Genomic DNA, 23,806 nt, shown 5'->3' with positions numbered 1-23,806 from the left:
ATGTCAGCAACAGTATGCTTGGAAATATCTAGTAAAAGCTCAGAATATTTGCAATGCTTGCAGTTCAGGTTTGGGTACCCGACCAGCTGCTTTACCCCTCACCATGACTAGCAAAATAGGAGCGAGGCCAAAGATGGATGTACATACAATTCCGCTTTTCATGGCACAAAATTCCATCACACCACCTTTGTCACTACCACAAGATCATCCTAGCTTTTGCTTTGCATAAATAGGACAGCTCTCTGTCCCGGCCATCATCTCCCCGTGATGCTGCCCCTCTGCCCAGAACTCTAAACCCAAACTCTGCTCTGACCTTAGTGGACTTCTTGTTCCCCAGATGGAGGTTTTGCTACCTCTGAAACATTGCCCCTGTCCAGCTTTTGCATTATGAACACACTTCTCAGTGATGCATAACACCTCGCTCACCGCCCCAATCTCTTCCTCCACAATGAATTTTATCCATTTTCCTAAGTCAATGTGTCTCAAGCTTTCTACTTTCCAGGAACTCTTTTGTCCATCGCAGAAACATAGTAAATTGAAGATGCTCAGAGAGTGCAAATTCAGTCCATGTGAGGCACTTTGTCAGGTCAGGGGAGGGAGAGATGGGGCTCACCACTGCCCCATCTGGAGTTAGGATGCAACTTAAAGCATACTAAAACCGCTTTTTGCCGCACCAGTAATAGATAAGGGATCTATTGAGCCAGAAGTGACCTTTTCAGATCGAGGCTTTTTTGCTCCACCCCCCTTCAAAAACAAAACAAAACAACTCATCAGAAACATGCACATCCATGAAAGTTGAGTGTTACCAATTTATTATAAAAAAAATGGTAGCAATGTAGAATACAGCAAGATTTTGTGCTCACACACACACGGTGGACATTCCAAACAATATGGACATTTTTTTGGGGGGGGGTGTAATATGGAAGTGGGAGAGGCGAACAAACAATAGCATTAACCAAAATGCCAGCAGAACACAGGAAAGCTGTTTAAAAGGTTAAAAATTAGATATCAATATTGTCATCTTAATATTGCTTTCATTATTGAACAAGCTTGACTCTTACAGGTTTTTTTTTCTCATAAAAAAGGAACAACCAGAAAAACCAAGACGTGGCTGTTTCAACACGGACATACAGCCAAACCATCACACCCAGTATTTGCATACCTGATAGCAGCATTTTCCCCCACAGAATCATGTAAAAAACTACATGGAAGGAAACAAAAGCAAAAATATTATGGCAGTTGTCAACTGGTACTCAAACAAACAGATGATTAAATTACAGTTAAGATAAACACATAGGGATCATTAATCTACCTTCTTTAAACTTTTTCAAAACTGCTCAAATGAAAGTCACCAACTCAAGGGTCAAGTTTGCACGTTTTTTGTTTTTTTTTGTTTAGCCGATGGGGATTTTCCAGTTCACAGCTTACTGCATGCTTAGAACAAAGAGGGTCAATTATAAATCCTTCTACACAATAAAGTAGGTAGACAGAGGAAAATAGAAGTTTACTACCTGTAAACACACAAATATACAAGCCTTTGCTTTAAGTGACTGCAGTTCCGCAATGCATTATCTTCTGTATCTTCCTCTTTCTCCTCTGTCTCTGTCCCGATCGCATATCCTCTCCCTCTCCCTCTCCCTCCCCCGATCCCGATCTCTGTCCCTTCTGGTATCCCGGGGCCGATCCCTCTCACGATCCCGCTCTCGTTCTCGGGGTCTGCTTCTTCGGCCGCTGACAACTGCTTGTGTCCGACGTAGAAAGTCATCTACCCTCATGTCATAATCATGCTGTAGGAGACAGAAATGTTTTTATAGATCACCTAATTTTAAAAAGCTACAAAGCACAGGTAAGGTTGCTGGTCACTATAGCTTTATGCTGCCTCCAGGATCGGGGGTGGAATGCCTCTTGAATGCCAGTCACTAGGTAATGCTGCAGGACAGGCTGTTGCCCTCAAATGATGCTTAAGGGTCTCTCATGGGTATCTGGGATAAGGAGGATGCTGGCGTAGACAGACCTTTGGACTGACCCACCAATGTACTGATATTATTATGGACCCGGAGGCCTCAACCCTCCAACATTCCTTATAAAGGTAAAGGTAAAGGGACCCCTGACCATTAGGTCCAGTCATGGCCGACGCTGGGGTTGTGGCGCTCATCTCGCTTTATTGGCCGAGGGAGCCGGCGTACAGCTGCCGGGTCATGTGGCCCGCATGACTAAGCCACTTCTGGCGAACCAGAGCAGCACACGGAAACACCGTTTACCTTCCCGCCGGAGCGGTACCTATTTATCTACTTGCACTTTGATGTGCTTTCGAACTGCTAGGTTGGCAGGAGCAGGGACCGAGCAACGGGAGCTCACCCTGTCACAGGGATTCGAACCGCCGACCTTCTGATCGTTAAGTCCTAGGCTCTGTGGTTTAACCCACAGCGCCACCCACGTCCCTTTTTAACATTCCTTATGCTAATCTTTAAAAGTAGGATCAAAACAAATCACAAATGAAAACGGGCTTTGCGTTCAAATACTTTGGTTCTCGAATGTAATCCGTTACAGAAGACGGTTCGAGTTCCGAAACGTTTTGTCAACGGAGACAACGGAGGTACCACTGTATCGGGATTCAACATGCACCTGGAGCGTAGTTTCTCTTTTGAAAGGGAAAACTCAAACCACATACAAATACTTCTTGCAAATCTTCCAAGTCTTCAACAACTGAGACTCTCAAGGCTCAAGCTAACTTGGGAGCATATGCAAAAATATCGGTGATGGGCATGTGCAAAAGCAACAACTCTGCAAAACAACAACCTAGGTTTTGCTCTCCGGTCTCATGTGCCTGCATTCTACTATTTATTTTGGCACAAGCGGCAGCTTTAAAATGTGACAGAACACGCACTGAACGTTTCAATGAACGTAGAGGCCTGACACTTAAGACTGTATAGAGGTCTCTCGACAGCATAAGATCTGCCCATGATCCTCAACTGGCATGGTACCAGCCATTCTGGGCATACTTACCACCCGCTTATCCCTGTATCGTGCATCGTGTGGAATGGGATGGTGCCCTGAGTAAGGAGGGTGAGCTTGTGGTGGCGGAGCATGGTGCTGGTAGTAGGGATGGTGGGGGGGCTGTTCCATACCCGGGTAAGGAGGCTAAAAAGAAAATGGTGTTATTCACTTAAATTTCTCCTCCTTAGAACACAATCGGCATCAAGGAACGCTGAAATGCAACTGTAATAAAGAAAGCGCTTCAAAGATTCAATGGCACTTTGAGTGTGGCACGCTAAAAGACCGTATTTTTCACTCTATAAGACGCACCAGACCATAAGACGCACCTAGTTTTTGGAGGAGGGAAACAAGAAAAAAAATATTCTGAATCTCAGAAGCCAGAACAGCAAGAGGGATAGCTGTACAGCGAAAGCAGCCATCCCTCTTGCTGTTCTGGCTTCTGGGATAGCGGCGCAGCCTGCATTCGCTCCATAAGACGCACACACATTTCCCCTTACTTTTTAGGAAGGAAAAAGTGAGTCTTATAGAATAAAAAATATGGTCTTATAGTGGTTAATAACTAGCCCAAACTGTACACTTAACCCCACATTTCCACAACCAGACACAGGAGTAGGCTGCAGCGACTGAACAGTGTAATTTGTATAGGTACAAACATACTATGTACACGATTCTCCGTGTGGAAGGGGCACCCATACCTTGTGCAGAATTAAACTGGCAGTGGGGATAATCACCATGCCACTGTGGGCTATGTTCTGCAAAGTAAAATAAAAGGCTTCCAGAATGCTAGGGAGGATGAATGGGGTGAGGATTATCGCAATGCCAAAAACATGCTCTTAATGTTACAGTCAAAATCAATATGCATGCATTTGCTTAGAACTGATTACAAAAGCAGGTGAGAGGCTGGAGCTGAACAGATACTGTAGTTTGACACAAGTGTCTTGATACCAAACCCACCCAGAACATTGAAATTCAATGTTATTACATAGATCAGAAGCTTACAAACTCTCCTGTCTTGGACCACTTGAAAATCGCTGAGGGTTTTGGCGACCAATTAATGATTTTTCTGCCTCTTGTAGCCACTGTTACATAGCTGTCAACCTTCCCCCCCTTTTTAAGGGAAAACCTACTCGGAATAAGGGAATTTCCCTTTTTAAAAAAGGGAAATATTGACAGCTATGCGCTGTAACCCTGTGCAAGATGTTGTATGGTTGTGCTGTCTTCCATCTCCAACCACAAATCCGGACACACTGCAACAGTTTGGGAACTTCTGAGATTGAATGGTTCATTTAATGCTTGGCAGGGGGTTGGACTCGATGGCCCTTGTGGTCTCTTCCAACTCTATGATTCTATGATTTACCTGGATACTATCTAAGTGTACTTTACAAGTGGGGCCTGCTGTGGTATATCCTCCTTCCTAAAGAAATCTTGCCTGCCCTGCGTTCCATGCACCCCAAACAGACCACTCCAGTCTGCATTCTAGGTGCAGCTTCCCCACCAGATTCAGTTTTCCTTTTGAAGAGGTCAGCCATTAGGCATGCCAAGTCCTCTTTATCCTCATAGAATCATAGAGGTGGAAGAGACCACAAGGGCCATCGAGTCCAACCCCCTGCCAAGCAGGAAACACCATCAGAGCACTCCTGACATATGGTTGTCCAGCCTCTGCTTAAAGACCTCCAAAGAAGGAGACTCCACCACACTCCTTGGCAGCAAATTCCACTGTCGAACAGCTCTTACTGTCAGGAAGTTCTTCCTAATGTTTAGGTGGAATCTTCTTTCTTGTAGTTTGGATCCATTGCTCCATGTCCGCCTCCTTTGGTTTGTGCCCCCTCCCAATTGTAAGTAAAGGTAAAGGGACCCCTGACCATTAGGTCCAGTCATGACCAACTCTGGGGTTGCAGCGCTCATCTCGCTTTACTGGCTGAGGGAGCTGGCGTACAGCTTCCGGGTCATGTGGCCAGCATGACTAAGCCGCTTCTGGCGAACCAGAGCAGCACACGGAAACGCCGTTTACCTTCCCGCCGGAGCAGTACCTATTTAGCTATTTGTACTTTTGAAGTGCTTTTGAACTGCTAGGTTGGCAGGAGCTGGGACTGAGCAACGGAAGCTCACCCCATCGCGGGGATTCAAACCACCGACCTTCTGATCGGCAAGTCCTAGGCTCTGTGGTTTAACCCACAGCGCCACCCGTGTCCCTCCCAATTGTACTTCAACAGTATCAGGCTTGCAGATCTCCCTCTTTTTTCTATGGCCTTGTTTTGCTACAACTTTGGTAGCCCCCCGACATCATTCTTTCATACTGCCTGCTCTTTCCCACCAGTGCTTCTTTTATACGTAGCACATCTTTCTTGCATGGATTTAAGAGCACGACTCTACGCTTATATCCTGGCTTGCAGGGTTTCCTATTGGCATGCAGTTGGACGGACTAGATGGGTTTGGTCTGATTCAGCAGGAATCGCTTGTCATTTTTAGATCCCTAAGGAAGTTCATAAAAAATAAATGGAACTACCCTTATCATCGTTACTCTAAGGAATGCATTCAATCAAATGCATGGTCAAAAGTAAAGTGCATTTAAAAATACAAACCATTCCTTGCCAGGGTGGCGGCGGACCCATGCTATGGAATTCTCTCACATAATCATTGTAGGACTGGAAAATAAACACATACAGGGAATGTCATAAACACAGGCAGCATTAAAGCACTTGCAGCTACAGCACACGAAAAGGCAGACACTTACCCCATTTAAAAAGACGTCTCTGCGCACTCCTGAAAATCGTCTGTTGGGAATGAGATTTGTGAATTTAAACACAGTGCTAAGTTACCGCAGCGTAAAATAAACAAAGACTAAAGCATCTCTTACCTGTCTGCATCTTGGTATCTGGGATCCTTTATATAGCCTGTTTGAAATCAAGCAGCATTATATATCATATTTAACGCTATAGCAATATATAAACAGAAATTAGCATCTTTCCCACAAGCATGCACCTGCCTTGGCAAAGAGAACAAGGAAAGGTAATTCTGCTGTTCCCAATGGTGGCTTCAACAATTTGTGTAAGGAGCTTTAAAATGTACCAAGTTTTTCTTTATAGCAGAATAGAGCAGACTCCAGTAATTATCTAGCTATTGGATAAAGAATGTTGAATCTGGTCATTTTAGCTTGATGCCAAGATTTAATCTAAACATCAACAAAAGTACAATGTAGCTTGCTTTGAGGAGATTAAGACATACCTACATATTCACTCATATAATAGAAGTAAGGACATTTATAACATTTTTGTCTCTGCTCTAAGCTAGATCCCCCTACCATGTTCCAAGGGCACCATGATCCCACACATTCCGTTAAGTCTTCCTATTCAAAATGAGCTTTAACTAGAGCCCTGATGCACCCTCAAAGCTTTATTTCAAACTTCACATTCTACACAAAGTCAAAATTGTTAATACACAAATCTGTACGTTTGTGCAAATGTATTTGCATAACGAGATATTAACCTTGTCTTTGGTGAAACTCAGGGGGATAATCAATCCTTGGTTTCTTTCTGCTGTTATGAATATCATAATCCTCTGGTCGACGCCTACATAAATTAGACAATAATTAAACAATTGTTTGGAGCAACCTTAAAGTAAATACCTTCAGAAGGAACAGGAGGTAACCCAGGACGACTTTCTGGGAGGTTTCTGAAGTCCCAGGCAGCTGTGTGAGCCTTACCAAATTCACCGCTCAATCCTTTCTTGTGTTGATGTAAATATGCTTAACTGGCATTTTATGGTTGCAAAGAACCTGAAATCCTTCACTTAGCCATACCTCTTAATTCCAACCTATTTCTTTAGGGCTTACTCTCCGTTACACACAGAACTGTAGCCATAAACCTAATTTAAACCTACTTGTAACTTGTGCAATTGCTATATTGATGCTCGCCCTACAAGCACAGAGCCACACAATTTGGATGCATCTTACGGACGTGTTCCAAACCTCTAAATACTCTGCCTCACTTGGACTGATATCATTTGGACCCATCCCTCTCCCCCCCCCCCAGCCCCCGGTTTACATACAAAGATTACTAGCCAGGAAGGATCTCTAGAATATTGCCTATTCCTATGTTCTCAAGATTAGAGCTAAGAGATATTACTAGCTGAAATGGTTGTGCTTTCTGAAGAAGGTATTTTGCAGCTGCCAGACTGGGTTTCTCCTTTGCTCACCACCAGCAGGTCACCGAATGCCCCCCCCCAACCCTTCAAATACACCATCAAAAGGTGAAACAATTATACAGGCCATAGGCAATTACCCCTCCCTCCTCCCCAACTACCATTAAAGTATATTGCATTACCATTTTAAAAGCAAGTATCACAATTCTGAGCAAACAAAGCAACTGTATGTACAGCAGAAATAGATTTAGAAAATAAGAGCTGGTGTAAAGAATAAACATACCGCTTTCTTGTAGTTTGAGTGTGCACTTACGACCGGTATAATATATGATAGTAACAGTTCATATAGTAGTCCAACTACTGACTTTAAGCTGAAAGCCACATACATAAATGGAGGCCCTGGCAGGCTTGAGAAGGTGTGGTGGTGTTATAATGTATAGTTTGCAGTCCATTGCAAAACCTTCACTTGTAAATACTTTATTGCACTGGAAACCTCTCAGGCTTAACTTCAAAAGCCATCGCTGCTCAGTCCTCTTATGCCCAAAGAAAGGGGGGTGCTGCCAGGATTCCTCCTACCTACAGGTTACGGTGTCCTTTTTTTTTTTTTTAAACAGCAAGGATATGGGGGCTCGTTGGATATCTGTTACCTACCACAGGACGTTTCCACAAACAGGAAACTGCAACCGAAAAAGGTTTCAGCCCAAACTACACAGTCTTTAGCGGAAAGGCTTTGGATTTATCAGAAAGCAAAGTGGCTACACAGGGGGTCAGGGAATCGTGATGGATATAGAAGGGCTTATATCAGTCCTTTGCAAAGACTTCTCCAATTCTGTAACAAGATATACCCCTCTTTTCTGGGGAATGTTGGCAAGTTCATAGAGCAGTGATCAATAATCGTGGCGATCCTCTAAAACCACTCTTAAGTCCACAGGTGCTGCCAGCATCTGGAAAGGTTGTGTATACAGACACAGCAACAGCCATTCTTTTTGGTTTGTTGCCGGGTCTCCAAGGCCACTTCCTCCCCCTTTGGAGAGAACCTACGGCTTCCAGAAGCTCAGCAAGATGTGAGAGAATATTTGGTAATGGGCTTAACCACAGCACGGTGATACAATTTGAGACAGTCCCAAACACGCTCTTCTTGAACAGCAAAATAACACAAATATTTTTATCCTCAAAATGAGGCGGTCATCTTCTGCAAAATTATAAGTGATCCTGATAAAAGTCCCATATTTTGACAAGGCTTATCCAGATATACCTGAAAGAAAAGGCTTTTACAAGATATTAACACATTTTTGAACACACAGACTTGCTCTTCCTCCACCTAGCCTGCTCATGATAAATCCGCTTACCTACACGAACAGATTATCTGCATTATCTGACCAAAGATCTAGTCTAAGCTAGGTTTACAAGAACGTATTTTCTGCATGAGCCAAAGGTCCCCGTTTTCCTCTTGAAAGTGACAAACTGGGGGAGGGGGGACAGTGTGAAATCCTCAATGAAGCCACAAACCCGTCCATGCAGCTTGATGTGAGGATTTTCTCTCTTCTTGATTGCAGGGAAAGCTTTTTGATGAATCACATTCCTCCATCACGTAATTCTGACACATGTGCCTATTATCAGTCCAAAGAACGTTTCTAACCTTCCCACATCTCGGAGTGGCTCTCGGCGGGATGGCCGTCCTCTTGACCGGGGCTGAGAATGCATTCTTCTCTTGTGCCGCATTTTATGAATGACTTGATACAAGTCAATACTTTCATCGGGAGGGAATAGGAGACAAAGCTGGGTTCCGCATTCAGGCTCAATTTCCTGGAACAGTTAAACGCTCGTTTTACAAGATGAACTCTGAATGAATCCAAATTTTCCAAAGACAGCTTCTGCAGCCAACCAGATGGACACAACGAAGTATAACGCTTAACGACATGTTTTTGCTGATTTCTACGAGAAAGTTATACTAGAAACAGCTATAAATACCAACAGAGGGATTTCTAGAAAAATGTTACAGCCTAAGTAAGAAAGAGTTGTATCACATACCTTGTTCAACCAACATGTGTAGCCCAGAATCATGGATCAAAAGCTCACCGGCACAAACAAATAGATTAGGTAAATTTGTTTTTACGGAATTTTAGGACATATGTTGCCCATGAAGCAACAAAGAGTGCAGATCTTTATTTTGTTAGCTATCAAAAATTGTATTTGCAGCATGCCAAATAGTGTTACAGCTATCTTTTAAAAAAGCACACTGAGATTGCAAATACCCATGCAAGGTGAAGGAAATCATGTCTATGTGGGCTGCTTTTTCCACAAGACCTTACCTCCCAGTTAGTATAGCAGGAGAACGAGCCTATATTTCTCCCTCACAATGAACCCATTTTAGAGACTTGAGAATGGTGGGAGTCACAGTTCATCTAGATTCAAGGCCGCTTTTGGCAGAAAGTAGCCTAACAGTAGCTTTAATAAAGAATGGACTACACGTCAAGATACTTCAAAAGAAGATATTTTGCTGTGACTTTTTTTCTAAGAGGTTACTACTCATCATTGGTCTAGGATCTCTTTGTGCTTGGATTAATGGTGGCTGTCTTTCAAATGAGTATCAAATAAAATAAAATAAAATAAGAACAAAGGCATTCCAAAATTTTAACTACTGGCCTTAAGATACTGAAGAGGAATAATTAACACAAATGACAAACCTGTCCATCACGTCCAATCTTTACTGGTTTATGCTCATTCCAAGGATTGGTCAGGTGAGCAGATTTCGTGAATGGCAACTCACGCCTAAATGTATAAGTGACATGTAATACATTTTGTGTATTTGGCATTTAAATTAAATCTTATACAAAGATGCTTTTATGGACTATAACTTGAACATTAAAAAGAAAACAGCAAACCAGCAAAATGAGCATTCTGAACTGGCAGATATAAATATTATCAAAGTGTAGCTTGGAAGACCAACTGAGTTAGGTTCGTAATGCTCACCTTAGTACAAAGCAAGCAGGACAACCTTGCAAGTTCTCTATCGCCAGAAGGAAACTTAAGCCTTGCCTTTGCATCCTACCCACCACACTGTTTTGACATTCTGGCAGCGTTCTTAACACCTAGCATGCTGCTATTACTTTCTGGGAAGTAAACAAACTATGAAAAAATGTAGACTTCCAGCACTACTGGAAAAAATGTGGACTTCTAGTATAGTAGTAATACTGGAAAAATGTTCAAAAGGATTAAGTTATCTTCCCAGATTGAGAAACTCTCTCTCTCTTGATTTAAAATTAAGACTTGGGGAAACTCACCCATCACTATTCTGAACATTTCAGGTGATGACAAAAACCAAGCTTGACATTCATAACTCAATACAGAATATGTGTTTCATGAGAAGTTTGATTCTTTTCAAAGACAAGAGAAAACCAATGCAAAACACTGAAAAAGCTAGACTTCAACGACAGGATTGGGGTGTGTGAAGAATGAATCTTCTGCAGCTCAATCTCTGGCTTCCCAGCTTCATAGACTACTAGTCTGAAAGTCAACATCTTGAGAGTCAATTTCTGACGACATCCTACTGCAGGAGAAAGAGGCTCCCTATTCCCATCCTATACTTCAATGTCTCAAAATCCATGCATTAGAGGCAGCTATCAAGAGCCTTACATAATCAGTTGGGGGCTTTCTTTTTCTTTCTCTCTCTCTCTCTCTTTCTCTCTCTCTCACACACACTTGCAAGACCATAAAAAGGTAAAGGTTCCCCTGCCCGTACGGGCCAGTCTTGACAGACTCTGGGGTTGTGCGCCCATCTCACTTAAGAGGCCAGGGGCCAGCGCTGTCCGGAGACACTTCCGGGTCACGTGGCCAGCGTGACATCGCTGCTCTGGCGAGCCAGAGCCGCACACGGAAACGCCGTTTACCTTCCCGCCGGTAAGCGGTCCCTATTTATCTACTTGCACCCGGAGGTGCTTTCGAACTGCTAGGTTGGCAGGCGCTGGGACCGAGCAACGGGAGCGCACCCCGCCGCAGGGATTCGAACCGCCGACCTTTCGATCGGCAAGCCCTAGGCGCTGAAGCTTTAACCCACAGCGCCACCTGCAATTTAAGGCAATATTTTGCCACCTATGAAGATGATGGTTAATAACAAAATCTCTGAAGCGTGGCAAAAATAAGACAAAAGATATATAACCTACTCATGGTAGGGCAAAAATAATCCTTCTGCTAAGACCAAAGTCATTTAGAATCATAGCGTTGGAAGGGACCGTGGGGATAATGCAGTCCAATGCTCTGCAATGAGGGAATCTTTTGCCCAACATGGGGATCAAACCCATGACCCTGAGATTAAGAGTCTCATGCTCTACCAACTGAGATATCTGTGAACTATCTCCAGACTATGCAAATGGGTGGTAACCTATTGTTCCAGCAAATGAATCATGTCTATTTTGAGGATACACTTTGTGAACCTACTCAGAATATCCGAAAGTAAACATTACGAACCAGAATTTTCACATTTTAACCCTTTTACCTGCATATCCAATCTATCTTAAATACGCCTCCCAGCATTTTTGCACTCATTCCTGCAGGTAGCACCCAGTGTATGGGAGATCCCCCATGATGGGATTCAGAAGCCAGCCTTGCAAATCCTGAAAGAATCGGAACACTGCAATGAGACGACATAACCCAAACAACTTTGGGTTAAAGTTGAGTGCAGGCATTCCCTCTTATTTACCTTGGAATTTCCCACTCTCTCTCACAGAAAATATCAAGATAACACTCCTTGCTTGTCTGAAGGCAGCATTGAGCTTCTTCTCATTGACTGGGAGGGTTGACCAGACACCCTGTAGAGAGATGAAACAGACACGCAATTTATAAAACCCAAACTGTTCAATGGATGCACCAGGGACACCTTGCACTTAGCTCAGTGCTAGAACACATGCTTGACATGCACCAGGTCCCAAGTTCAGTCCTTGTAATCTCCAGTTAAAAGATGTGACAGCTGAGAAATATCTCTAACTGAGGTACTACAGGCAAGCCAGTATGACTGATATAGCTTCATATTTCATAAATGCTCACATATCCAACAAAAGCTTGGGGAGGACCAGGAAAATCATAATCCATTAAGTTCAAAGCATTATGGAAAGCATTAAACAGTAAAAATAAAGCATTAAACCAGAATTTGTTGTTCCCCTTTCTTTCTACAAGGCTCCCAGCAGATTCAAAGTAACAGAGATACAGCTGGTGAGATCCTAACTAATTCTATTTCTTTGTGACAGGGTTGAGCTAAGAGAACTAAATAAAGGCTTGATAATTAAAAGAACAATTGCCCGTATTCCGTATTCTGCAATCAGAGCTTTATCTTCATAATGAACGTAGTCTGTAAGTGCAATGTGGCATACCTTAGCTTTGGCAAGTGAGACGTTTTCATGGTTGTTACTTTTGATAAGAAAAAATCTTGCATCTTGGAGAATGTATTTAAGTTTGCTAGTTTGGTCTGGGGGTGGAAACAAAGCAAAATGTAATTTTATTGGCATTTCCCTCTGCATCTCCTAAGTAAACACCCAACACATATTTATAGCCCCTTTGTGAGACAAGCCCTTTTATATTGTGGTACAACTATTCTTCACTTCAGAGGGGCTTATATTGGTCTCCTGCACAAATTCCATTTTAATATATTGAAGCTATGTGACCAAATTTTGAGGAATTGTGCTGCAAGTCAGTAGCTGAATACCACATATTTCAGACCTGAAATCTGTGTCATAGCATGCAATGCTAAGCGTAGAAAGCAAAATAAGCTATTTCAAGTAAAAAGCCAATGCAACATCAGTAATGTTCCGATATGTTTGCTTCCTGGTTATTGGAGTAAAATACATTCTTGAATGAAGAACCTACAAAAATTTATCTTTCAAACAGCACCATTTCATTACTTCTTTGCTTGCCAATTCAGCAACAAGATATATATATTTGCCTTTATGAAGATGCATGCAAGAAGTAATTTGAGAGGCAATACAATTTGCTCACTTGATTTAGTTGCACTATACATCGGAACATTACCACATTTGATGTATGTTAACAAAGACTTGCCACAACACCTTGCAATGGGAGCATGCATTAAAAAAATCGAATTTAAATTATACCTTTTTGGACAGCACGAACGGAAGATGATAATTTCTCATGCTTCTTTTCTGAACCTGTGTTTAGCCAAAGTACATTTGTTCAGATTGAGCCTTAATAGAGATACGATATAAATTCTACAGCCTTTTCACATAACTATTTTCATTCATGACAAATTATTCCTCCTGACGCGCACCCACACACACACAAAGAATGCTGCTCAATGTGCACGAGGGTTTGTTTTGGATTTTTGGGTTGTTTCATTTTGTTTGTTTGTTTTGGTGGACCAGTTTTCTCTTCAGAAAACTAGTCAATGAATCATCATCTTCCAAGTTTTAAAAAGTGAAAATTCCACTTAAGCAACAAAATAGCATTAACATAACAAGAAAACCTACTTCCCCAAATTATTCACACAGAACATGCCAAAATACCAATTTTCACTATTTAGCTACATGTCCAATAGGTTTCTATGGCCCACTATTTATTTTGGAAAATGCAGTTCAAGGGTTTTGCTACAGATCATTTCAGTAAGATAAGCAATAACATAATAATACCTGCATATGACTCTGATGCAGAGCTTCCACTTCTATCAAAAACAATCGGAGAGATGCCTCTAGCTCTTTTTCTCGCCTTCTTTTTCTCATCTAAGACCATCAAAACAAGCAACAGCAGTACTTTTAAGGCCGACACGAAAAACTTTATCAGGAATGATTGCAAGAAGGTCAATGCAGTTTACATTAGCTAAATGCATATTTGGCTCTCAACATTCAGAACTATCATCTCATTAGCCCTTCATTCTTTAGTCAGGATCTAAAGATCCATGGTGTTGTTTTGCAGAGCGCAAAGGAGCTTTAAACTTTTTTTTTGCCTTGAACAGCAATATTCCACATTACATGGAAAGCTGCTTTTGAAACACACAGAAATTTCAAAAGCAGTTTCTGATACGGTATGGTGTGCACACGTGTGTACGAGTGTGAGGTCTTCACAAAGTCAAGAAATCGACTGATATAGATCAGGCCTCCTGCTGGAGTCCCAGCATGCCCCTGGACCACATAGTTTATGCACATTATTAGAAATACAGCAAACACATCCCCCTAAAGCCTGATTTATACATTGCCAGGTATGTATGCTTGCCTCTTCCGCACACCATGGATGTGAACCTACAATGCTGGTTGGGGTGTTTGCCATGTTATTCAAATGATCTAGCCATGTGACACGACAAACACATCACATTGACAACACTATTCCAAAACTTCTGAAATGGAACTGTCCCTGTCACGATACTTGGGACAATTAGGGGCACCAAAAAAATAAAACGAGGAAGGCGGAGTTGGGAGGGACATTGCTTAAATAAAATGTGAGCAATAATAAATTAATAGAACGTAAGTATTTGGCTAGAAGTTTGAAATTCAGCTAAAACTCAGCTGCTTTGCTCTGAATTGTTTCTTTCCAGGTTTTTTTAAACCAGAATGTGCCAACTAGCTTTATATACTGCTGGAAACACTAATGTTTCTTCAGTTATAATCTACTCCTCTTTTTAAAAAAAATGATTTTAAAAAATCAATTCTTTCACCACAGAAATACACCCAGACCAGCCATTCTCAACTTAGGGTTCCCCAGATGTTGTTGTACTGCCACTCCCATCATCCCTTGCTGGCTATGGATTATGAGAGTTGTAGTCCAACAACATCTAGGGACCCAAGACTGAGAAAGGCTAACCTAGACTAGTATTACGAACACTGGTACATAAAAGTATTCAAATTGAAACGTAAGTAGAACCTGTGTGACACACTGGTTTGAAGATCTTTTTTCATTCCCATGAAATTCCCCCTAAAGGAATGTAACCTAAAGTACACCACCAGAAAACTCATCTTATGTTTCCACTTCCACCATTCCTCACAGCCTCTGGCCAAGAGACCAGCACTATGAAGGAAACTGCTTAGAGAGACACTAATGAGCACCAGAGCATAGGAAGAGCTCTGCCGGATGAGACCAAGGACCCATTTAGTCCAACACTGTTCTCAGTGGCCAATCAGATGCCCATAGGAAGCCCTTTGGACAAAAATGAACACTTTGCTGCTGTGCTATCCTTACTGGTGGTGCTCTCTCACACCAGAGCCAATCATCTGCAGTACGATTTAGAAATAAATAACTGAATATGACAAGACCCAGAGCAGAAAGAAATGATATCAGCTACCTGATATATCCGAGCCCGAACCAGATCGGACTGACCCATCAGTAAAGGATGCAGATTCAGATTCAGAATCACTAGCTTCGCTTCGTGTGTCGTAATCATTTCCCTCCTTCTGATCCCTTTCATCTTGATCATAATCCTCTTCTTCATCATCTCCCTCTTCTTCCACCTCCTCCTCCTCCTCCTCCTCCCCGTCATCGTCTTCCTCCTCCTCTTCTTCCTCCATCCCCTCCTCCTCCTCCTCATTCTCTGTGTTTCCTTGGTCAGAGGATCCGCTACTGCCTGTTTCATGATCCGACCCGTACTCCTCGGAGTTCACCTCTTCTTTTGAGGAGTGACTGGACCTGCTTGGCTGTCTGTCCACCTCATGCCTTAGCCTCTGTTTAAATGAGAATAAAACAAACGCCTTACATGTCAGGATGCACAGAGAGTTCGGAGCAAGCACCTTAAAGAACTGATGCATTTAATGACTGCAAAAGCCGCTGCTTACCCCAGAGGTATCTGGAGTGGAAGACTTTGCCCTTCTGTCAGCATCTCTTTTCCTCATGCATGCCTTCTCAGGTTGCCCTTTGTAGGTGTCTCTCGAGCTGCTGCTTGTCATACGCATCTTTCTGTCACCTTCTGGGCGCTTGCTCCTATCAGACCTTTGATACTCCTCATTCTTATATTCCAATACTGGCTTTCCTTTTGTGCTCACTATTCGCTTGTTGTTGCTAACGGATGAGCTTGGAGGTTTGGGTAGCAACTGCCTCGAGGAATGCACAGAAGGCTTCTGCTTTTTGCTCTCAGCTGTCTCCATCCTCTCACTTTTCCTTTTGGATCCTGAAATATTTTTTTTCAGAAAAGCACCAACAAATTTTGAAATCAGCATTTCATAGTTACTTGATAGCATTAACAAAACGCTGCTAAAGCTATCTTCAGAAAGCACGATGAGCAAACTTTTTTCACATTTAGCATGAGACAAAGCACATAAAGCTATTAGGTTTAAAACCGGGATGTTGTGTTAACTAAACTGCCTCCTTGGAAATCCTAGTATCTCTCACTATTTAAAGATGAGAAAATTGATGACCAATGGCTGGAATGACTTAAAAGACCAAAACACAACTTAGGACAGCCCTTCCAAACCCTGGTGTAATATCATTCCAAATGTTATTGGACTCACATCTCCAACTGGGCCCAGCCAGTATGGCCAATGATCAGGGATTATGGGAGTTGCATTCCAATAGCATGTGAAGGGCACCAGGCTGTGGAAAGTTGACTTGGGAAATAAGCTGAAATAGAACCTTGCTTCTGGCTTCCTCAGGAGAAAGACAACTCCCTATGTATTTCTATAGCCAAAGAGCCAAGATTACATGCTTGAGGAAGGAAAACTATTTCAACTTGTTAATATTTTATAAGCAAGGACAGTACTTGCTTTTTAGCAAACTGTACTGTCTTGTTCGGCATGCCATATTCCACAAAGGATCTTAAAGCCTTTAAAAACATTCAGATATGAAGGCTACAACCAAGGTATCGGCACAGCAGGTTCTTTGCATATATGTGACATATTTTACTTTAATAGCTCACATTGACTTCGAAAAAAATCAAATGTGGCAGGGAGATAAGGATACTTCAAAAAGAATTTGTAATGCAGAGCAAAGAACTCTTAGGAAAAAGAGGGGCTGCCCAGTGGGCATGCACAAGTCTCTGTGCACCCTGGCAGCAGCCCTCAAGCTGGTTGGCTGATCTTGCTGTCCACCTTTTCAAAAGGGCACCCAACTAGTAAAGTAGCATACCCTTTTTCTCACTTTTATCTTGCTCACTGTCAGGGTTATACAGTTCATCATCATGATCAGGTGCATCAGTCAATATGTCATCCAGAACATTCAGTTCGCCATCTGTAAACAAAACACAAGGTTAAGAAATGGCATTCAGAAGAGCTGCACCGTTTGCTTTAATGGTATTAGAATAGTGTAATTAGAACCACAAAATTCTAGAGTTGGAAGGGACCAACCCGCTGCAATGCTCTTACCAAATGAGCAGTTAAAATGGTTTAAAGTGATACTAAAATCCAATACCCACACATTATCTTTCAGCACTTACATCTGCCCACCCATTTGAAGCTTTTCTAAAATTAAGAGTGAAAACTGAATAGCAAGACAGTTTTTCACAAGACTAAATTGGATAACTGCCAAGCAAAACTGTTTAAATTGGGGAGAAGCAAGATATGGATGAACTCCCTACTACAGGTTTAACCAAATTCACTGACAAACCTCTCATCTATCTTTCAGTTGCTTTAATCCCTAAACTACATAAGGGACAACTGACCTGGTAAATCTTATAGGCTTGCTTTAGACCAGGGGTTGGCAACCTAAGGTCCATGGGCCACAAGCGGCCCACTGGGCTCGTTTAACCGACCCAGGAGGCGCCCTCGAACTGAACTGCCTGCTTGGTGAGTCTCCACGCGCTGCGCTAAACCAGTGCAGCACAGCATGGGGACTCACTTCTGCGACACTGGAAATTGCTTCTCTGCAGATGCCAGAAATCACAGGCATGCAATCTGGCCCCCGGTTGGATCTCCGCTGGAGTGAACCAGCCCAGGCAAGGTAAACCTTGCCGACCCCTGCTTTAGACCCTAATCAGGACATTAAAATGTTTAATACAATTATGGCAATTAGATTAATATGTTAAGTGCAACCTTTATTCACACCAGCCAGTTGAGATTTATTCCTGACCACAGACTGGGCCATAATTAGACAAACATGGACTATCAAAGAAGGCATAGAGGCTAGGATGAGTCTGCACTGATTTTACTCTCATGAAATTTCTTAGGTAAGGAACAGCCTCCTAAAAAAACAACTGTGATCCTTCACAGGTTTGCAGAGCCATTCATCCTAGAGCTGTGTATATTAAAGAGCTAGATTTTATGCCCATCATTCACTACTAGAAAAAGTAGTAATATTTTGGGGGAATCTGACAGGGATGCCCCATACTTCCTGTAGTATTTGCTATATTAGTCACAGAGCAGTGATTCCCAGAAGGGAAGACTATATGGTACCTAGGCCACCTTTCCTGAAAATACAGACGGGTGGAATGGTTCTTGAAGAACAAGTTCTGTAAAGGGAGGAGTCAAACAGTTGAGGGCACCTCCCCCTTCTGGCTAACCTCTTCTCAGGCAGCCACGTATAATTAAAGCTTGTAAAAATATGGACTAGGATCCCAACAACTGGTGCACATAGATTTTTACTTTTCCATTTTTAGAATTATAATCATAATTATTTTACTTATACCCCGCCCATCTGGCTGGGTTTCCCCAGCCACTCTGAGCAGCTTACAGCATATCTAAAAACAATAAAAAACATAATCAGATCCCTACTGTCATATCATGAACACCTTTTCAAACTTCCTTCGATATTGAAAAGTGGTTTGGCATGCAACAGGAGGGACTGCAATTCCTGAAATTTCCATTTCAGGCAATCATTTTACTTTAAGATGAACCACAGCAAGAATTTGTTTCATAATTCTATCTCCTTGAGCAGTTTTGATTTGTTTTAACAAATCATGTGTAGACTAGTACCAAGCCATTACTAACTACAGACAAACATTATTACATTTAATTATCTACAATAAAATTCAAAGAGTTTTACCAAAGATTCAAGTACAGTTAATGTGGTGTACAAAACTCCATTAAAAATGGAGCTGCCTTGAAAAATCGATTATATTTCTAGCTTCTCTGGACTCTTTGGTTTTCAAGAGCTTCTCAATGATTTCTCAGTGATACAGGCATACAGACTAAAACCTAATCCAGACAATATTCAACTAATGGCAACTGTGGGGTATGGCTGGGACCTCAATCCAATGGTCTCTTGAAACTCAGATCTATTTGGAGGGGGGAGTATTTTCATATTTAAAATAATTCATTGCCTTGAGGCATTCTTGGTTTACTCACCACGTCTAAGTGCCAACAATCTTAAATTTGGACCTAACTTAACACCACTCCTATTTTAATGTACTTCACGGAAATTTGTTTTTGATGATGACTTTGGAAGGTTCAGCTAATGCCAGAGACCTGTAGCCTTCTGGATATGAGACATCAGGAGCAAATTGCATTTGTCTTCCATTATCTACACTTGCCCTATCCTGACATCTGCACAAAACACCCCTTAAGTGTTGGGAGTCCTGAATGACCAGAGCTCCATTTATCTCCCGCACCACTGTGTTTCATTAACAATGCATACCATCTATACATTAGACATAGGACTGCAAGGTAGCACAGTCTCTTATTGGAAGATTGCCCAAGCCCAAGAATCTTTCAGAGGTGACTTTGTTAATTAAACCACCAAACATCTTGTAGTATACAGCTCTAGTTTTTGTGTTTGTAAACATCATTCTTCTTCTTCTTAAAACACCCTAATGCTTTTAGGACAGGGCATCCGAAACAATTTTTCTGTTCTTGAACAGTGTATTTTACTGGTGTGCCATTTAGATAAAAAAATCTGTAGCAGTTTATCTTAAACAAGCAACTGTTATGTACTAGAGTAATTGCCAATAAAATTAATTACTGCATAACAATACCCTAACCTGTATTTTGGAAAAGGCCCAAAGTAGGATGGCTTATGACCAGCTCAGGACCTTTCCTTGACCCCTCCTCTTAGATACAACTGCAAAGACATAACAACAGAGCTATGGAGATGTGGTAGACCTCAAATACATGAAGGCCAACATAAATTTTTGGTGGAACGTCCATGATACTACTCCTTTAAATACAGAGTGCCCCAGTATGCAGCTGGTAGATATACTATCGCTCCGTTTGCTTCATACTCATCAATACATTTCTACATAAACCAGGCCATGCAAGATAAAATTCCCTTCAGCACACACAATGCAGAACTGCTGCAGTCACTGCTCTGCAGTCATATTGCTCCTATTAGATGCAAAAAGCAAGCTTTTAATAGAAGCTGTCCCTCTTGTTGTAACAGGATTACTAAAGCTAATCTAATTAGGAAACAAGTATGTACATAAACAATACATAATTATGCCAGTGGTCAAGCTGCATAGTTAAACATGGCCAAAAGAATGTAATAACCGGCTGGATCAGGCAAAAGTCCCACCTAGCCCAGCATAGCCCAGTCAGTAGAGCAAGAGATTCTCAGGGTCGTGGCTTGAAGACACTTATTGAGCAAAAGATTTCTAAATTGCAGTGGGTTGGACTATATGACCCTTGCGGTCCCTTCCAACTCTATGAAAATCCCATTATCAAAGTGTTTGATAAGCAGAACTCACAACAGTACTCTCCTCACTTGTTATTCCCAGCAACTGGTACTCAGAGGCACATAGCCTCCAAAAATGGATATAGAACATAGCCTTATCCTCTATTAATTTGTCTAATCCTCTTTTAAAACCGTCCAAGTATTAGTTCAGCCTTCTTCTAAGGTAAGCCTGCTTCACCATATTATTGTCCACTCTGTCTTCTCTATTTGTAAGCAGCTCAATGGTACCCAGATTTACTAAGAAGTCCTGTCAGACTTTACATCATTTAAATCAAATCTTGTATGTTTCAAATTGCAGCCTTCACCTCTAACCTCAGATACCTTCTTGCTCGCCACATTTCCTCCACTGTTTATCTTATTCTGTAATGCAGTTTGAATAAATGCTGAATAGCACAGTAACATAAACCTAATCTCTAACACAGGCAAACAAAAAGCTTCAAGCGCTGCAGAGCTGTACTTCATCTCATGACATGGGAATAACACAGATCAGCTGTTTTATTGTTTTTATTGTACACCAACTAGAAGGGACACACACAAATCTAGTCAGCATCAGCTGAATCAGTGGAGGGGGTCACTAGTATAATATTATAATATCCCTGCCTAAGAGCTGTGTGCGTGTATATATATGAAAAAACAGAAAGCTAGTTTAACATAGCAGCCAAGTGTCTGAACTTTATAATATAGCCAAGATACGTAAGGCCAACCAAGAACTTACTGGCTGGTCTTAGGTACACTACTATCCTCTCATTCTCATCTGCATTAGGAAAACGGAAGTGGTCCATCTTACAGGGCAGTTATAAGTCTTACTGAAATGTTATCAGAACACAGCAGCATTTTAACTTTAATTGCCAGGATTACTAGCTAATATTCACGGAATGTGAGGGAGGAGGATGAAAGCAATCAGTCAAAACTCACTAGGAGACTGTTTAAAAAACAGGTGTGTTTTTTATAAAAAAATCATTATTTTAAAGCACAAACAGCCTGCGGACATTTTTTACCTGAAACCAATGGCTAGACTGCACCATTGCTTAGGATGTTTCGCTGGAGGGGTTTGTTGCTGTTATTAACATCAATTCTAATTTTTAGATATTAATATGATTTATGCAGAAACTGTTCAGTTTGGCTGCGTACTTTTTATATCTTTTATCTATTTTAACCAATTTTAAATGGAAAGCTTAAAATGTTTCCTACTTGAGATCAATGGCTGGGCTGCACCAATGGGCTGGGGCATTTTTGTTGCTGTAACGATCCAACAGCTTGACCTTAACCCCAAATGCGCCCTCATCCGTTGTCTTCTGAGACAGACAGATGCCAACAACAACTGATAAGACTTTTTTCCCTTTTTTTTACGATTTATGTGGCAACTGTTTCAATCCGGTTGTGTACCAAAACGTTTCATCTTGTAAGCTGTCTCCAGACTGGTTTTAACTACGGAAAGGCGGTGCAAGGGTTTGTGTGTGTGTTACTGAGTTCCTTTTACTTTGATTATACACATTGCGGTTTTATATTTTGAATTTGTTCTGCAAAGCCGGTACATAAATCCAGTAAACAAATAAAATACCCTCAAAATCTTGGTGAGCAAGATTTCTTTTCTTTTTTTAAAAAAATACATATTTATTAAAGTTTTTTGAATACAAATGCATAAATAATAAGCAACATTATATCATAACATAATTTCGCCACTTCTTTGGACTCCCTCACGTCTTCCGCTCGCACTTACATCGTTACAAAAAAATTTTTTTCCAAGCAAATTACCCACTTGTTTGCAATCTTATCTCCGCTCATTTACATAAAATCTAGCAATTCTCCAAAAAAATTTGTATTTTCCTTAATCTCACTTATCGTCAAATTCAGATTTAATTCAGTGGTGGGCAATTATTTATGATCTAGCATCCTTCTTAACATTCAACCAAATTACAATATTTTTGTAAATAAATCTTGAATTTCATTTTGACCCCCTTAAAGCCCCAGCACCCACCCTACGCCTCCCCCTTGCTTTCGCAACAACGTTGCCTTTCCATCCAGCCCCCAACCTATGCCCCCCAATTGCCCCAACGTGACCCCCCAAAGGCCGAGAACCAATATTTCAAGGCCTATTAAACGGCCATCCCTTAAGCTTACTGCCCCCCCCGCCCCAATTCCCCCCCCCCGAAGGCTGATGGCGAGTAACATTTCATTTCAAGGCAATTAAACCGCCGCCCCCCTGCCCACTTTTTTCCCGGGGGGGGGGGGCGGAGGCAGCAGTAAGGCCCTCAGGTCTCTCTTTCTCTCTCTCCCCGCCCCCTCCCCACATACCTTGGGCCTTCGCCGCTCCCCCCACCCCCCCAGCTCCGGTTGCCATGGCAACGAGCGGCCTAGGGACTGAGGGGAAAGGAAACACCCGGCGGTACCTTTTTCCTCCCGGCTCTCGGCCGCCATCGTCCTCCCCGCCCCCACAACCCGGCGGAGGAGGAGGAAGAAGAACCGGTGGCGGCGGCGGCGGCGACGGCGGCTTTCTCTGGAGGCGGAGGAGTATTGGGGAGACGAGGAGAGGAGCGGCGCAGGCGAAGGACGCGAGGGAGGCCAACGGGGAGGCCCCTTCACGAGCTGCTGCTCCCTTCAGGACGCCGAGCAAAATGGAGGCTCTTCCCCCCCCTCGCGGCCCCGCCTCCTCCTCCTCCCGAAAGCCCCGCCTCCTCCTTCCCGGCTTTATACTTCCTACGCGACAATTCCCACAAGGCCCTACGGAGCCGCTTCGGCGCGTTGCGTCACAGGGCGTGGCGTCGTTACCTCACGGCGGCGTACGCTCTCTTCTCTCTCGCGCGCGCGCGCGCGGCGTCACAGGGCGTGGCGCCGTTACCTGACGGCGTCGTACGCGCTCTTCTCTCTCGCTCGCTCGCGCGCGGCGTCACAAGGCGTGGCGCCGTTACCTCACGGCGTACGCGCTCTTCTCTCTCTCTCGCTCGCGCGCGCGGCGTCACAAGGCGTGGCGCCGTTACCTCACGGCGTCGTACGCGCTCTTCTCTCTCGCGAGGGTGGGGGTAAATGAAAAGATCGCCATAGAGATAAAACGTAGAGACGCGAGTTGCAAAGGGTTCGAGGCGAGGTTCGAAGTTCCGCCCCTCACTTTCTCCCCCCCCCCACAGGGCGTCACGGGGCGCGGCGC

At 42.7% G+C, this 23,806-nt stretch overlaps 1 protein-coding gene across 3 annotated transcripts; it reads right to left on the bottom strand.

Moving 5' to 3' along the window:
* Positions 1-789: 789 nt before the first annotated feature.
* On the bottom strand, positions 790-23,212 carry YTHDC1 (YTH N6-methyladenosine RNA binding protein C1). 3 transcript variants are annotated; one of them, XM_079949548.1, is made up of 17 exons: positions 23,052-23,212; positions 17,188-17,289; positions 15,903-16,234; positions 15,416-15,791; positions 13,773-13,862; positions 13,242-13,295; positions 12,504-12,598; positions 11,837-11,945; positions 11,633-11,750; positions 9,825-9,909; positions 8,777-8,943; positions 6,484-6,566; positions 5,855-5,891; positions 5,732-5,771; positions 5,580-5,642; positions 3,007-3,141; positions 790-1,787 (listed from the first exon to the last, which is right to left on the bottom strand). In XM_079949548.1, exons 1-17 carry the CDS (start codon positions 23,077-23,079, stop codon positions 1,569-1,571), a joined length of 2,133 nt encoding a protein of 710 aa, XP_079805674.1. In that variant the 5' UTR covers positions 23,080-23,212; the 3' UTR covers positions 790-1,568. The 3 variants fall into 3 exon arrangements, with proteins under 3 accessions (XP_079805674.1, XP_079805675.1, XP_079805676.1); XM_079949549.1 differs by having other exon boundaries at positions 17,200-17,289; XM_079949550.1 differs by lacking the exon at positions 13,242-13,295.
* Positions 23,213-23,806: the final 594 nt, after the last annotated feature.

This window comes from Podarcis cretensis (genome assembly GCF_951804945.1).
Source record: "Podarcis cretensis genome assembly, chromosome: 13".
NCBI lineage: Eukaryota > Metazoa > Chordata > Lepidosauria > Squamata > Lacertidae > Podarcis > Podarcis cretensis.
Note: the sequence above shows the minus strand (reverse complement) of the source record. Positions and strands in the feature narration are given on the sequence as shown.

Excerpts from the sequence above, each read along its gene's own strand:
- YTHDC1 (XM_079949548.1), bottom strand. The coding sequence starts at position 23,079 with ATGGCGGCCGAGAGCCGGGAGGAAAAAG. Across the intron at positions 8,944-9,824 it reads AGATTGGACGTGATGGACAG|GAAATTGAGCCTGAATGCGG; the intron begins GTTTGTCATTTG and ends TAACTGTTCCAG. Across the intron at positions 3,142-5,579 it reads CGCCACCCTGGCAAGGAATG|CCTCCTTACCCGGGTATGGA; the intron begins GTTTGTATTTTT and ends TTTTCTTTTTAG.